The sequence below is a fragment of the Rhamphochromis sp. 'chilingali' genome (genome assembly GCF_963969265.1).
Source record: "Rhamphochromis sp. 'chilingali' genome assembly, chromosome: 11".
In the NCBI taxonomy this organism is placed as follows: domain Eukaryota; kingdom Metazoa; phylum Chordata; class Actinopteri; order Cichliformes; family Cichlidae; genus Rhamphochromis; species Rhamphochromis sp. 'chilingali'.
The window spans coordinates 30,452,757-30,467,267 of record NC_137938.1 but is presented as its reverse complement, the minus strand read 5'-3'; the positions used below and the strand labels follow the sequence as shown (position 1 = coordinate 30,467,267).

The 14,511-nt window shown below is 38.0% G+C and overlaps 1 protein-coding gene across 1 annotated transcript in view; it reads left to right on the top strand.

Annotated features, from left to right (window-relative positions):
- Positions 1 to 56: 56 nt before the first annotated feature.
- Positions 57 to 14,511, top strand: part of LOC308406411 (uncharacterized protein) — a 32,940-nt gene continuing 18,485 nt past the window's right edge. The window contains exons 1-14 of the mRNA XM_080897410.1: positions 57 to 275; positions 3,648 to 3,732; positions 4,412 to 4,480; positions 4,627 to 4,799; positions 6,983 to 7,111; positions 7,273 to 7,326; positions 7,455 to 7,508; positions 8,159 to 8,212; positions 8,441 to 8,494; positions 9,233 to 9,286; positions 11,776 to 11,829; positions 12,324 to 12,377; positions 12,634 to 12,687; positions 13,607 to 13,651. Of these exons, the coding sequence (XP_080753536.1) occupies positions 255 to 275; positions 3,648 to 3,732; positions 4,412 to 4,480; positions 4,627 to 4,799; positions 6,983 to 7,111; positions 7,273 to 7,326; positions 7,455 to 7,508; positions 8,159 to 8,212; positions 8,441 to 8,494; positions 9,233 to 9,286; positions 11,776 to 11,829; positions 12,324 to 12,377; positions 12,634 to 12,687; positions 13,607 to 13,651 (954 nt within the window). The 5' untranslated portion in view covers positions 57 to 254. The remainder of the gene's footprint in view (positions 276 to 3,647; positions 3,733 to 4,411; positions 4,481 to 4,626; positions 4,800 to 6,982; positions 7,112 to 7,272; positions 7,327 to 7,454; positions 7,509 to 8,158; positions 8,213 to 8,440; positions 8,495 to 9,232; positions 9,287 to 11,775; positions 11,830 to 12,323; positions 12,378 to 12,633; positions 12,688 to 13,606; positions 13,652 to 14,511) is intronic.

Sequence of the window (14,511 nt, the reverse complement as noted above, 5' to 3'; positions counted from 1 at the left end):
TCTGGTATTTCTCACCCTTTTGAGAAGCACAGATAGAGGACGAGAGGAACAAAAAAAAGTCGAACAGGATCCCGTCCGTGCCTGGGAACCTGACGGATCCTGGAGAGACGAGAGTACAGGGGAACCGTTGGGGTGATAATAGTGTAAGGGAAACTCCTCAGGGAACGTAAAATCTGGCTGTTTTTGTTCTCATCCATATATCCCCAAAGAATCCTTTAGCAGGTCTGGTCTAGAGGGAATCACTGTGCAGCACCATGGGGGCCTCCTGTGATAAGGTAAGATGAGATTATCATCATATGTGGATTTGGCCCTGCACATTTTGAGGGAACTGTTAAATGTTGCTTATGGTAAAATAATCAGGGGAAGGTTTTAGTTTATCCTTAGTCCACTGGACAGTCTATAAAGTGCCTCTCAGGCTGTTAGCAGGACCTTAAAATGTTGATATAGGCCTTAAAAATTTCGATATAATTAATTTAACTTCCATATTAAAAATGCAGATCTTCTCTTTTTGTTTGTGTTAGCGTCTAAATCTGCAAAATCTGCAGACAGAATTTATCTAAAAAACTTTTTTGTTGTTGTTTACTGAAGTATAACTTGTGGTAATTTATTTTCATTTTTAAAGTCATTTTGGTGCAATACATCATAAACTAATTCTGTATTCAGCTGTTCAGTAAGTCATCTGTGTGGGAGTCATTTTGCTGAGCAGACATTTCTGATGAATGTTTGTGGGTAATTTTTAGGTTCTGGGGAAGCTTTTTAATTCACAGAGCAGGCTTTGTTTAGATTCTTTGCTGACTTTGGATTTTTCTCTAGAATTCACAACAAAGCCAAAGGGAAATTTGTACATGGTGTAATGTTTGGCCATGTGACCAAATAGATTTTGCACACATTGGGAATGTTGGAGCAGCCTTTGTTTCTTTATAGCAATCCACAAATATGAACAAAAAAGTTAAATATGAAATGTGAGAGTATTCACTACCTCACTGCCCCAGAGATCCAACAGGGCAGAGTTAATTGGGTTTGAATTTGCTTGTATGGTCTGTTACAGCTGTTCTCTTGGGTTGTTTAAATTCATGCACAAACTAGCCTCTAATAAAGGTTAACAAGGCAACATTTGTCTAGCAGAAATGTGGCAAATGTTCTTGTTAAATTATTGGATAATGAGCTCTTTTTGCTACTTTATTCAGGGCAATATTATATGAATAAATTGTTACTTGAATAAAGAAACAATATAAGAGTGAGGGATTCTTTAACACCAGAGAAGCTGAGCTCATTTGACCTTTTCAAGGTTTGAATCTTCCCAAAATTCTTTTTCAAAAGGTTTGATCTGAGGTTTCGGAAATGATTACAAAAATGTGGTTGTGGTCATTTTTATCCTCCTTTTATCCAGTTCAGTGACCTTGTGTTAAAATCTAATACACAGCCTTCCAGGTACAGAGCAGGTTTTTCCTGTGCTGGTCTGCAGCCTCACAGTGAGGCTTCAGGAATGTCAGATGAGTCTGAGAAGTGCTCAGCAGTCTTCCTCCTGACAAAGAAACCTCAGTCTGTTTAATTCTCAGGCAAACAGCATTCTCCTTTGTTGGTATAGCCCACCCAAACACTTCTCTGATCATATTTGATGCATCAAGTTCTGCTCTGAGGTCAGGAGGTTCATCAGTGAAAGCGGTTGCTTCACTTCTGATGTTTTTGATACTTGTCATTGGTTGTCCAACAAGTGACAGTGTAAGATCTATGACTGTGAGTTAGAACTTAAAGTAAACTTTTAAATTAAAAAAAAAAAAGACTTTAAATACAAGAAGGAGTATTTTAAAATCACTTGTGCAAAAAATTTCTTATGCCAGTGCAGCTCTGCTAAAACTGGTTAACATGGTTATTAGTTTTAGTTATTCAAATTTCTGTTGAAAGGTTATTAAGCTGAAGCCAATGATGGTCCTTTTAGGAAGTCCTTCAAAAAGAGCATTTCAGGAATGCAGCCTAGAGGTGATTGAATGAAAAACCACTGTGAGTCAGGAAAGGCTTCACAGATAACCTGCCTATTATTCATTCAATCAGACTGACCGTGTGGGTTAAATCAATATTTGCACATAGCGTTTACAGTGCTGGAAAAAATAACATGGAAATAAACAAAGACCTTTAGAATTAAGGAGTTTTGTTTTTCTATTAAAAATTTGTTTGGCTAATACAAAAACTGCCATAGGATTGTATTCTGTCAGTATCCTACCAGTAGTTTACTATGCTACCTCCAGAGGGCAGTATAACACCTGTCACTGGTCTAAGCAGAGCCATAAAACCTGACAGTAATCAGTCACCTGAGCTGAGGCAACAAGACTGAAGACTGGAATTAGAGCTGAATTATGCTGAATTTCTGTTGATCAATATACTTAACACTCCCTTTAGGCTGTTTATGCAGCTCATGATTACTTTAAACTTTTTCTTTTTCTGAAATAAAATAAAGTTGGTTGGATCCTATATAAAAGTTTACAATGTAAAAACACTTTACATGATGCACTGAGTAAATGGAAGAAAGAATCTGACTTATCAAGTCTCCTGGAACTAAAAAGCCCCTATAAAGTGGTCAAAATACTCCCAGTGTAAAAAACGAGGTCAAACAAGTCTTTGCTAAGTCAAAGTGGTGCAAAACTACATCAGCATGATTGCAATCTTTTTTTTTTTTTTTTTTTTTTTTAAACCTTGTTTGTTTACAGTTTCACTTCACAGAGAAAGAAGCACTGCTGCAGTCCCTGTAGAATAATTAGTTTGTTTTTAGCCTGTGAAATATGATGGATCACGAGATGGATGAGCTACCTCACAGACAGCTAATTGATACCCTTTTTGTGCATAACATTAAAAAAAAATACCAACAAGGGACTCAAATCTAAAAACATGAGGTTCAGCATGGGCACTCTTCAAAGTAGAATAGTTTGCAACAGTCTTTGTGTAGTTAGGGCTTGTCTACGATTTAAAACGGGGACCTATCCCTCAAAGGATAGACCAATGAGCACCTGCAATGACAGAAATGCAGAAGTCAAGTAGACGAGTGATTCTTGCAGTTGTCAGTGGGGGGATCCGGCGCTTTCTCTGTGAATTTCACATTCCCATGGCAGAAGGCCAGGTGCTTGCTCAGATGTTGATTTACACATCTGTTGCTGCCACTGACGTCGCACGCGCTTACGTCATTGTCATCAGACACTCTCACACACAAATCACGGTTTAGTAACGCAGTAATGCAGCGTGCTTACGGGAAAGTAAGAGTAATCTAATTACTTTTTGTAGTAATCAGATTACAATAACACGTTACTGCCCATCTCTGGTGGTCATTAAATGCACTTAACTGTTTGTGAATACAGGAGCCCCACCCACCTGCCGTTCAAATTCTTAGTGTGCAAGAAGCAGCCAATCAAAAGTTAGTTGGTTTAATTATTTAATTAAACCTAATTTAATTTAATTAATTTAATTTAATTAATAGAGTCAAATGGAGGGATTTATTTAAATACAGCTGACAGCACTTGTAGTAGGAACAGTGGGTCAGAAAACAAACTCATCCAGCAGTGACATCTTAGTTTACAGTTTAATATTCATTCAGGTTGTGTGAAATGGTGAATTGTGTTGCATGAGTCTATCTGCTGTATTTGATGTGTCCCCTGCAGGCGTCGCTCCTCTCGGGGCTGCTCGTGTTCATGCTGTTTGCCGTCTCTTCTCACTGCCAGGAGGAATTTTCTGGATACCACTCAGGTCAGGGCTTCCTCATGCTGACACTGATTTAACTTTAACCTCAGGTGAAACAATAGCTGTTTAGCCTTGTTTTACTAAAGAACAACAGGTGACAGATAACACAATTATAGAATCCAGCTGAGGAATATTGTAAACTGGTTTCTTCTAGGTAACTAATCGACAGTTAATTATGATAAACACTGCTTAATTACTTTTAAAAAGTACCTTCACAACTCATTAGTAACTTTCTTGTTTAATATCATAGTCAAGTAAAGGCTTATGTGGAGAAAAAAAGTAACAACTTTAAATGAATTGCATTGTTAGGCGAGCACAAAATTTATCACATATTCATTACAAACTCATATTTATTCAATTATTACCACAAATTATTGTTTGTTTCTTTGTTTTTTCAACAAAAAACCCTTCCGATTGTAACTTCACTTTATTCATAAACTTTAATGCACTGACTCAAATCACAGTTTTGCAAGAGAGGAGAGGTGTTTTTGGAAGTTGTTGATCTGTATGTACAGTATGATGCAACTTTTATCCTCCCACATTTGCTGTAAGTTAAGGGCTCATCAGGGAATTGAACCCGGGATCGTGCACACTCAAAACAGGAATCATACCCCTAAAACGAGTCACATTTCCCCATGTGTCTCATACTGAATTCTTACCTCATGTATTTTGCATGTCTATTCAGGTGAGGAACACACCTATGAAGAGTCTTCTGCAGTTGACCACTATGACAACTTAGCTGCTCCTCAGCCAGGTGAGATCAGTAACACAGTTAGTGTAAACTGTACCAGAGGACACTCTCTGACTGTTTGAAGTCCTCGGGGCTCCAGACCAGGACTGCTGACTGTAACAATGCACCACAAAGTCCAAACAAAACTAAATGTCTTAATATTTCCTTAGAATATCCACCAGAGCCGACTCATAGCTATGATGTGGACCAGATATTCGAGGAGGAGGATTATGACACTTATGGCCCAATCCCCACCCAAATCACCATGATCACTGAGGACACCTTTCCCTACATCACCACCACTGAGTCCCACTATGCCAAAGAGGACACTGAGATCGTGCAGGTGGGACAGCCGTGTGCTGGGAGTGTCAGGGGTAGCTCAACAACAATATTAAACTGCAGCAGGAAGAAATGCAGAGAGAGCTTTAAAAAACAACAAGCCTCTTTCAGTCTCTCTTTGTTCCAAGCCCCTCAACAATTTCATATCTGCTAAACATAACTAGGAACTGAGTTTTAGTTTCATATAGCATTCATAAAAACCTGACCTCTCTCACGCATAAAAATCTTCCTATTAAAGGGCATTCAGCCCATTGTTAAGGGTCATTCAGTCCCTGTACAGCCAAGTGAAAGCTTGGTCTGCATTGTTGGCAATAAGTCGGATTTATTCCTTATGGGTAGGGATGGGTACCGGTATCGGTTCTGACATAAACGGTAGTAACCAGACCGAAAAGCAGCGCACATTTCGGTGCTTTATTTCGGTGCTTTTTTTTCCCTGAGCTGTGATACACTTTAGATTCTAGCCAATCATTTTATGTTTCTGAGGATAGTAAGCGGGTCCCGGTACGCACGTTCTTTTAGAGCAGAGCTAGATTAAAAATGCCCAAGGAGGACCGGTCAAATGTATGGCTGTACTTCACAGCAAAATATGCAAACTCAGCAGCCTGCAACAAGTGCTTTAAGCTGATACTGTGATACTGTCAAAGGAGGTAACACCTCAAATCCGATGAAACACCTGGTGACGCATAGCGTTTTTTTTAAAAGCCGAGAAATGCGCCGTATTTGATAGCTTGCTGCGAGACCTCACTCCGTGCACATCTACTGCGGGTGGGTTGCCAGTTATCGGACCCGGAGCAACATCCCCCAAAAACCCGAAGAATAGAGTCCTGGCCCCTAGCCCTGCCAGTGTAGCAGAAATGATGACGGATGATGATGGCAGCAGCAGCCGTTCTTCTCTGCGTGAGTAGCTTAATGTTGTTCGTGTGTAATTTACGTTGAGTAGGCTCACCACGTTATTACATTAATGCATGTAAGGTGAACTAGCAAACATCATCATAGCTACATGTGGCTGTCTTCTTGTTTGATGGCAGATACTCCCTTCACCCTGGCCAAAAAGGCTAAAATGACCAAAGAAAAAGTGGAAAACAGTTAAACATGAGAGGTTTTTGGACAAAGGTTGTGTTTTTTCCATTGTTTAAGCACTGCTTCCAGCCAAGAGTGATACCATATATGCCCCATAGCTGCAGAAAAGGCTAACATTGTTATCTTTTTACAAAAAAACAGCTGAACATGAGAGGTTTTTGGACAAAGTTGGTGTTCTCCATTCTTTAAGCACCGGTTTGAGTACCGTTTAAGCACCGGCACCGTTTCAAAAGTACCGGTTTGGCACCGGTATCGGATAAAACCTAAACGATACCCATCCCTACTTATGGGTTTTGGACTTTGGCAAGTGGCAGAAGGTTTGGACTTTGGTGGTTTCAGGATCTCATCTATGCTTCTTTGCAGATGATGTGGTTCTGTTGGCTCCCTCAGGTGGGAGCCTCCAGCTTTAAGTGAGGTGATTGGCAGATGAATGTCCGCATTTCCAGGTCTGAGGTCATGGTTCTCAGCTAGAATCGGGTGGAGTGTCCACTTCAGGTCACAGGCGGGTGGCTGCCCCCTGGAGGCACTTAAGTATTATTACCGGCAGTCTTCTGTAATGGGCTAGATTTTCTACAATTTTTGTTTAGTGATGCTGAAAGCAAACTGCCTGCCAGAACTATCGGTCAGTAATTGCTCCAAAGTAAGGGCGCATCCAGGATTTGAACCTACAAGAATCATAACCCTACACCATCAAGCCTCTTCTGCAACTTGTGGTTCTTCATGATGAAAATGACATACTTGTTCCAGAGCATAGCTAATCTGAAGCACTGCACAAGGCCAATAAGCGATTAAAAAAAAAAGATTGTTACGAGTAATATAAAATTAGTATTATTGAATATTCCTCACCAATAATGAGATTCAAAATTAATTTAATGTGTCCATTTTAGTTTAAGTCAAGCAAATCTTACTATGAGGTTGATTTGGTAACTGTTCTCTTATCGCACTGCAAAATTGTAGCAGCTTGATTTAAATTTCTTTAAAACAAGGAAAATGGAATCAGGAATGTCTACAAAACCATGTCTATGCGGGTGCAGGGCATTGGGTGTAGTGAAGCTAAATTTGAAGGACACCATAGGTGTGATAATATTTGTTAATGTTGTGTTTTAGGTGCCATATGAGCCTGACACTGGCTCCTCAGAAGAGTCAGGGGGCGATGCAGAGCTTGGGCAGGTGGGGCCAACAGAGTGTGACTGTGAGCCCGGAGAGCCTGGATTTGCTGGCTTCACAGGACCGAAGGTACAGCCACATTGCATCACATCACTGGCTAAATGCAGTCAATGGCCCCTTTGTTTCATTCTTACACTGCATGGCCTGATCCAAAACTAGGGTCAAATGTAGGTTTGTTTATGTTGTAGTTTTTGTTTTCCACAGTCTGATTCCTTTTCTCTTTCTCTCAGGGATCCAGAGGCCTGCAGGGTAAAACCGGTAAACCAGGGTCTCAAGGGAGAGAGGTAAAAGTCTTAAACATGAATAATGGATGTTTGTTTATGACAAGAATGCCTGATTAAAGTGATACTAAAGCAGCAGCTGCATATTCAAGTAGTTTAATTACTGGTTATTTATCCGTTTTGTGTTTTAGGGCTATAAAGGGACCAAAGGTGTTCAGGGAAGGAGAGGAGATACTGGACCAGTGGTGAGTAAATCATGCTACAGCAGTCACAGTTGATACTACCATGCAAAATAGCTTGTATTTACATTTGTAGCTCCCATAACACTGTGAAAGTAATGACAGCATTGGTGTTGTAACATAGAGTGAAAGTAAAAACTAAAGAAAAAATAAAATGAAACTGAAAATACTGAGTTTTAACGACCATAAAAGCCAGTCAGCTAAACAGAAAGTAAAAGAGGTATAAGCAGTGAAGGAAAGTTTGTTAAAAACCTGAAGCCAAACTGAAAGTGAAAGCTCTTCATTTGAAACTTAATTAAATTTAAAGTAATTTGGGTAATTTAAGTAATTAAAGACTAAAGCAGAAAAAAAATCTTGTCTATGACAGGAAAAGGGAAAAAAGTGTTTTCTGCTGTTTTAGTGTTATTTTACACAACACCTCGAGGTGCCCCAACTAAAGCAGGATTAAGATATAATCAGTCATTCCAATAATTTCATTATTTTTCTTTTTTAAATTGATTTCACCATATATCAAAAATTCACTGTTTATAACTTTCAGCTGTTGCAATTTTTAAGACTATGAAACTGCTTTGTTGTGTGAGGAGAGTGAGTGTTGTGTATAAGCTTTGGAAATGTTTTTGCCCTTGTCTGTTGTAACCTTTGACCTCATTTTGCAGGGTGACCCTGGTCCTGAGGGAGATGAAGGAGCTTCTGGTTTTTCTGGAGCCACAGTGAGTTAACCAGTCCATCCTGAAGTGAAAGTTAACTGGCTACGTTTACATTTTATTGTGACTATTAAAAGATATAAGTGCAGAGTGTGAGCTGTTAAGTTTCATTTAAAACCTTTTAAAGTAATAACTGAAATTTTTTTTTCACCAAAGAGTTAAGCTCCGTAAAGCTGCAGCTCCATCTGTGAGGATTTTTAAAACTTTCCTAAGCTTATTCATTGAATCTGTCAGGGAGAAACTGGACTTCCAGGAGAGCCAGGTGAGCCTGGAGATGTGGGTCTAAAGGTAAACACACACACACACACACGCACACTCTATCCCTCCCACCCCTCTCGCCTCAGTCATGTGGTTGGAGGGATGTTGATAGATGCATCACTGTTGAGTTAATGCACTGATTACAGTATACATTTAGTATTTCCACAATGTCATACCTGACATAATGTTTTCACAGTGTCAGGTATTTATCTACAAGTTACAGCATCTCTTCCCTTTGGAGCATTATTTTTTTCTGTGCATTATTTACAATATTTTTGTTTGTTTAAATGTCTTCTATGCTCCTGTCAATAAATAAGCAAAATATTTGCATAATGATAGACAGACAATACCTAAGCAGACTGCAATACCTGCAACAGCTACATTTAGAGAACTATATGAAGTGTAATTATCAATTGCATCAACCCCATCAGTAAGTTTAAAATTCACTGAAGTGACATGTAATATAATAATAATTTAAAGAAAGCTCATTTGACCTGAAATTATGTGATTTTATGCTGAAAGAATTACAGTTCAGGGCTTCATAATATTAGTTTGTGGTAGACGTCATAATTATTAGATCTATCTATTGCTGTTTATATGATTTATTATAAATATATAATTAATTTAAAAACATTATGGTTTTAAATTACAGATTTACATTGAACCATTGTATTTTTATACTGTTTTGCATTTGTTTAGCCCAGCAGTTATTATGTGTTATTAGCAGCTCAAGTAGCCAATAATTGCAGTGCCTCTTCTTGTTGACAGGGTGACATGGGATTGGAGGGACCCCGTGGAGGAGTCGGACCTCCTGGTGAGACTGTAAGGAACACAGCTACCTCTCAGCCTCTCTGTGGTGGAAAATTTAACATCTAAGCTAAACTTCAATAAGCTGAATAAGAACAGGTTTTTAGTGAAACATTTGCTTCAGCTCAACTAAATCAGACTAATTCTGATAAAAGTGAAAGTAAGGAAGTCGTGACTCCACGATGAGTCACACTATTTTTAAACTGGCAGATGTTATTTAGTCTACACTGAATCAATGGGTTTCCGTGTTGGAAAAAAAAAAACAGTGCAAAAGTTACACAGAAAAGCTTTAATAATTGGATTTCAACTGTTGTAGATGCTATGTAAGCATAGCAAGCAAATTATGCAGGCACATTTTAAAAAAAAAGATTAAATTAGATTAATTTAAGGTATTTCACTGACATGCACTGACACATTCAGGAAATGAAACTGAAACCACCTCCCACCGCAGACTGAGACAACAGAGGTTGTGTCATTATCCTGGAAATCACCCAGAGTATCAACAAACAAATGACACATTTAAATAGCAGATTGGGGTTTTGGGGTTTTTTCTGGCAGTTCCTGATAATAAACTTTATGACCCCTAACTGCAGTTACACACACACACACACACACACACACACACACACACACACACACACACACACACACACACACACACACACACACACACACACACACACACACACACACACACACACACACACACATTTATTCATGCACAAAAACAACCCATTCAATCCACACATGCTAAGAAAACAAACCATAGATGTTCAAAGTTATCTGTAATAATGAGAAATGGCACAGGAAAATAATATTGAACACGCTGACTGAAATGTATGTAATACTTCGTAAAGAAGCCTTTGTCGGTGACAAGATGTCTCCTGTGTGGAGAAACTAGTCACAAGCATTACTCAGGTGTGATTTTGGCCCTCTCCATTACATAGTTTTCAAATTCAGATGTTCTGTGAGTTCCTTCTATGAACTCTGAGCTTTAGTTCTTTACATAGATTTTCCATTGGGTTCAGGTCAGGTCTGAGCCATTCTAGCAGCTTTATTTTCTCTCTCTGACACCAACTGAGTTTCCTTGCCTGTGTGTTTGGGATCACTGTCTTGCTGAAATTTTCCACCCTTGTTCCATCCTGGTATATTTGAAACCATGAAATTCCCACCTCCAAACTTCAATGTTGCTCTGGTGTTTTAGGGTGATATGCAGTGCCTTTTGACTTCCAAACATTATGTGTATTATGAGATCCAAAGAGCCACTCCGTACTGGCTGAAGAATTGTAAAATATTATTACTACCATAGTTAAATAATATAGTTCCCTGCTCATGTATGAAAGGAGTTATTATCACTTTATCACAGCCCATCTCACATGATGGCCAAGATGATTACTTCATCTGTTATGATGCTTGTCGCTACCCGATCTGTACCACGCACGCGAGAATCTTTCGTCACTTCCTCTCTTTGCCAACATTGTGACAGTTAATGTATTTCAATGACATGGTTAGCGCCAAGTAAGCTCCTAGTATTTCTGGACATATTTCCTTTTCGACTGCCCGGGACATTTAAACAATGGATACCTCCGTATAGAAGCCTATTGTGTCTAAAAATAAACATTTGTAATGAGTCACGTGAAGATTCATTAGCCAAATTAAGTGTTTACTGACAATTGTCAGTGATAGCGGACATCATCGTCACAATTCCAATCAATCCTCTCCACATAGACAAACATAAACGCACTCGACTATTACTAAATCAAATTTAACACGCATACACAACGAAACAGAAGAAGAAGAGAACATCTGCACGTAGGCGGTAAGATCGGGTAGACCGGATCTGTACGGTCTGACTTTTGAACATGTGAGTAAGGATTGGGGAGGCCTGATCCGTAACTTTTTTTTTTTGGTCTACATTGTATTGAAATGTTTCATTATTGCAAACATTTTAACAGATACTTATTATTGTTAACATCTTAACAGATACGCTGACCCGTAACTATAATAAAATGCTTCGAGTGGAAGTAGATGCCTTTCGCACATGCGTGGTACGGATCGGGTTTCCGGTACGGATCGGGTAGTGACATGGTAAATCACTGAAGAGTTTTTGCCTGCAAAAGAATCCTGCTCTTGTGAACACAACAATTTCTTTCAAACCTCTAGAGTCGTTCTTCATATTAGGCACAAAGTTTCACTTTGACTCAGGAAAGAACATAAATTTTGATGTTCAAATTAGGACAAAAAATAAATGAATAAATGACACAATTAACTAAAATTATAAAGTGATGATGCAATTTTTAACGAATGGATGAGACAGCATTTTCCACTTAATGTTTCAGTGCCACAATTCACCATAAATCACCACATTTTACCTTTGGCTAGACCCTGGATTGGGGAGATTAATATTATAGACATGGATTATATATTATAGACCCTAGAACTTGATGAGCTGATGGAGCCACACAACTGGAAAAGGTGGTAATTGAGTTTTTTGGTTATTTCAGGGTCGTCGTGGTGATGCTGGGCCTGCTGGAGGAAGAGGGACTAAAGGTATCAAGGTAAAAGAAAAAAAAAGAGTGATAACTATGTCCTCATGATAATTACACGACTGGAATACAACAACGCAGCTGTGTTTTATGTTCAGTAACATTTTGATGAGGCAAATGCTGAAATTATTTTATTAATCATTTATTAGTATCAGTATTTATAAACTCAAATATTAGTGGTTCTTTTCAATTTTTATCTTTATTTATTTATTTGGCCAAGTCAATAGGCCCATAAAGACATGGAAATAAACTGATTTTTATTGTTTTGTTTTTTTCTTAATAAATTATTGAATAAAATACTGGTTTAACAAGTAATAACAGTAACAATCAGTACTTGTTACTAAAGTGTATACAGTGTGTATATGATTTTTTTTATTTTAAGTTTCTGTATTTTATGAATTTATTTACACTGAATAATATAATAAAGTTTTTAACCATGTGTTTTGAATGCTCTGGTGGCTTATTAGTTTTTGGCACTTTGGATGGATGTGTTTTTTCTTTTTTAGGGCGCTCCTGGTGACAAAGGCAGACAAGGTCCTCAGGGAAGAGACGGACCAAAGGTATATAAGTATCACATACTTAAATTCTTCAAAAAAGAAAATGTTTGGTGATTTCCCCTGGCACACAACTGAAGGTGGTTTAAAATGTCTATGATCAAAAACTGACACAGTTTCTTTGCTTAAAAGAAAATAATTCTTTTTATTCTTCTGCATTATGTCTAGCTGTTTATTGCACAGTTTTTTGATAACCAGCAGTGCCGGTTCAAGTCACAGCTGTCTTGGTGTCGATCTAAACATGTTTGTTCTTCGTCAACAGGGTCAAACAGGAGCACCTGGGTTTCCAGGTGATGTTGGCGAGAGAGGCTACACTGTAAGACACATCATTACTGGTCATGGAAACTACCAAAACATCTTAACATTTACTCTATGTGTCATCATTTGATTTGAATTTTAATCTCATTTGACTTCCATAACCTTTTCTTTCTTGGCAATTTTTTTTAAAATCAAAAAACCGATTCAAAACATTGTATCAAAGGTTTTTAAGACATCTGATGATGCAGTTTCTCTGGTGTATTAATATATATCTGGGACTCTATTCAATTATGCATTAGTTATGTTATGCAATAGACAAAATATCTTCAAATATCTCGGCATGCTTGTTTTAATCAGCATAAAAGTGTATTAATAACTTCTCTGTCTGTGCAGTCCCAAGTTTGCTCAATCTGAGACGCACAGTAGTTAGTTTTACCTCTATTAGCAAATGAGCAGGAGGAAATTTCATTAGCTGTGAGCTGTGAATTTGATTAAATCTACACGAAAGGCAGAACGTACAACTTTTTTTTCCTAAGTCCTCCAAACACGCTTTTCAAACTGTCCCATTACACAGAACAGAGTCACAGATATAATTCCATAAACCTTTCCTGGGTTGAGGAGATTCACGTTTCTCTTTTCTTCGGGTTTCCATTACAACAAATACTGACGCATACTATAGCGGTACACATGTGACTCTGTCAAGGGTTGCCTTGTGGTTTAATCTTCCTTTATTTAATTGTGTTCCATCTACGTAGCAACAGATGATATCACTCAGACTCCTCCTTTTAAAGTGACACAAGCTCCTAAGCTTCAGGCTCTAGTACAAAGCGGCTTATTTAGTGTTTTCATTTCTAAAATTTCCCGAATTCACTGTTTTATATAATTTTCTTCTTCACGTCATATTTGAACTCATTTCTCTTTTTTCTCCTTTGATTTAAAAAAATCTGAGAACAATATTTCTTGTTTATCCTCCTCAGGGTTATCCTGGACAGCAAGGCCCAATCGGAAAGAGCGGTCCGAAGGTACACAAATAAACTGAGGCACTTTTATTCTGCTCAAATCTTTTTTTTCATGCCCAAGTGTCTGTATTTAAGTTCACCCAGTCATCCTTTCAGTTTCCAGATTATGGCCTTCATGATTCAGCCTGGGAAGAAAACTTTTGCATTTTATGAGTCTGAGAGTCACTCTGGCTCCTGGCCACATTTCACAGGAATCTCACATAAATATTATTACTGCCCAGAGGGTACTTCTTTTGTTTTTCCAGTTTGGATATCTCATTTCTGCCCTTTTGCGAGACCCACATCACAAACTAATGAATCAGCCATAAAAATAGCAAAACTGTCTAAAGCCAAGGCACACTGTTAAGAGCTGGTAAAACTCCCTACAAATAAGCTAAAATAAAGGGAATGATGTAAATATGGGCAATTAAAGAATTTAGTATTAATGTAACACACAAACATATGCAGTGTTAGTTGACTCTAAGTACACACTTTATTAAGCTGAATAAATGACAAAAACACTTTTGTATAACAGTATACATCACTGGCTCTCAAACTTTTTCTAACCTATTTCAGCCTAGAAGCCAAAATAAGTTATAGCAACACACAATAAAAAAACAAAAAGAATAAAAATGGTTGAAGTTGAATTTTACTTAAATGTGCCAGCACAAGCACATGTATGTTTCCTTGCCTTCCCCCCCAAATATTGTATTGTAATTTATTCATTTGTTTAACTTTATATTTTTCACCTGTTTGCTGGCACCTCACCAGTGGTCCTACTGAGACTTCAGAGTAGTAGTCAGAAAAACTTCATGTTGACTGAAGGCTTTCAAAAGCCTCCTTCAGGAAAACCTTTTAAATAAATGATTAACAAGAAACAGAAA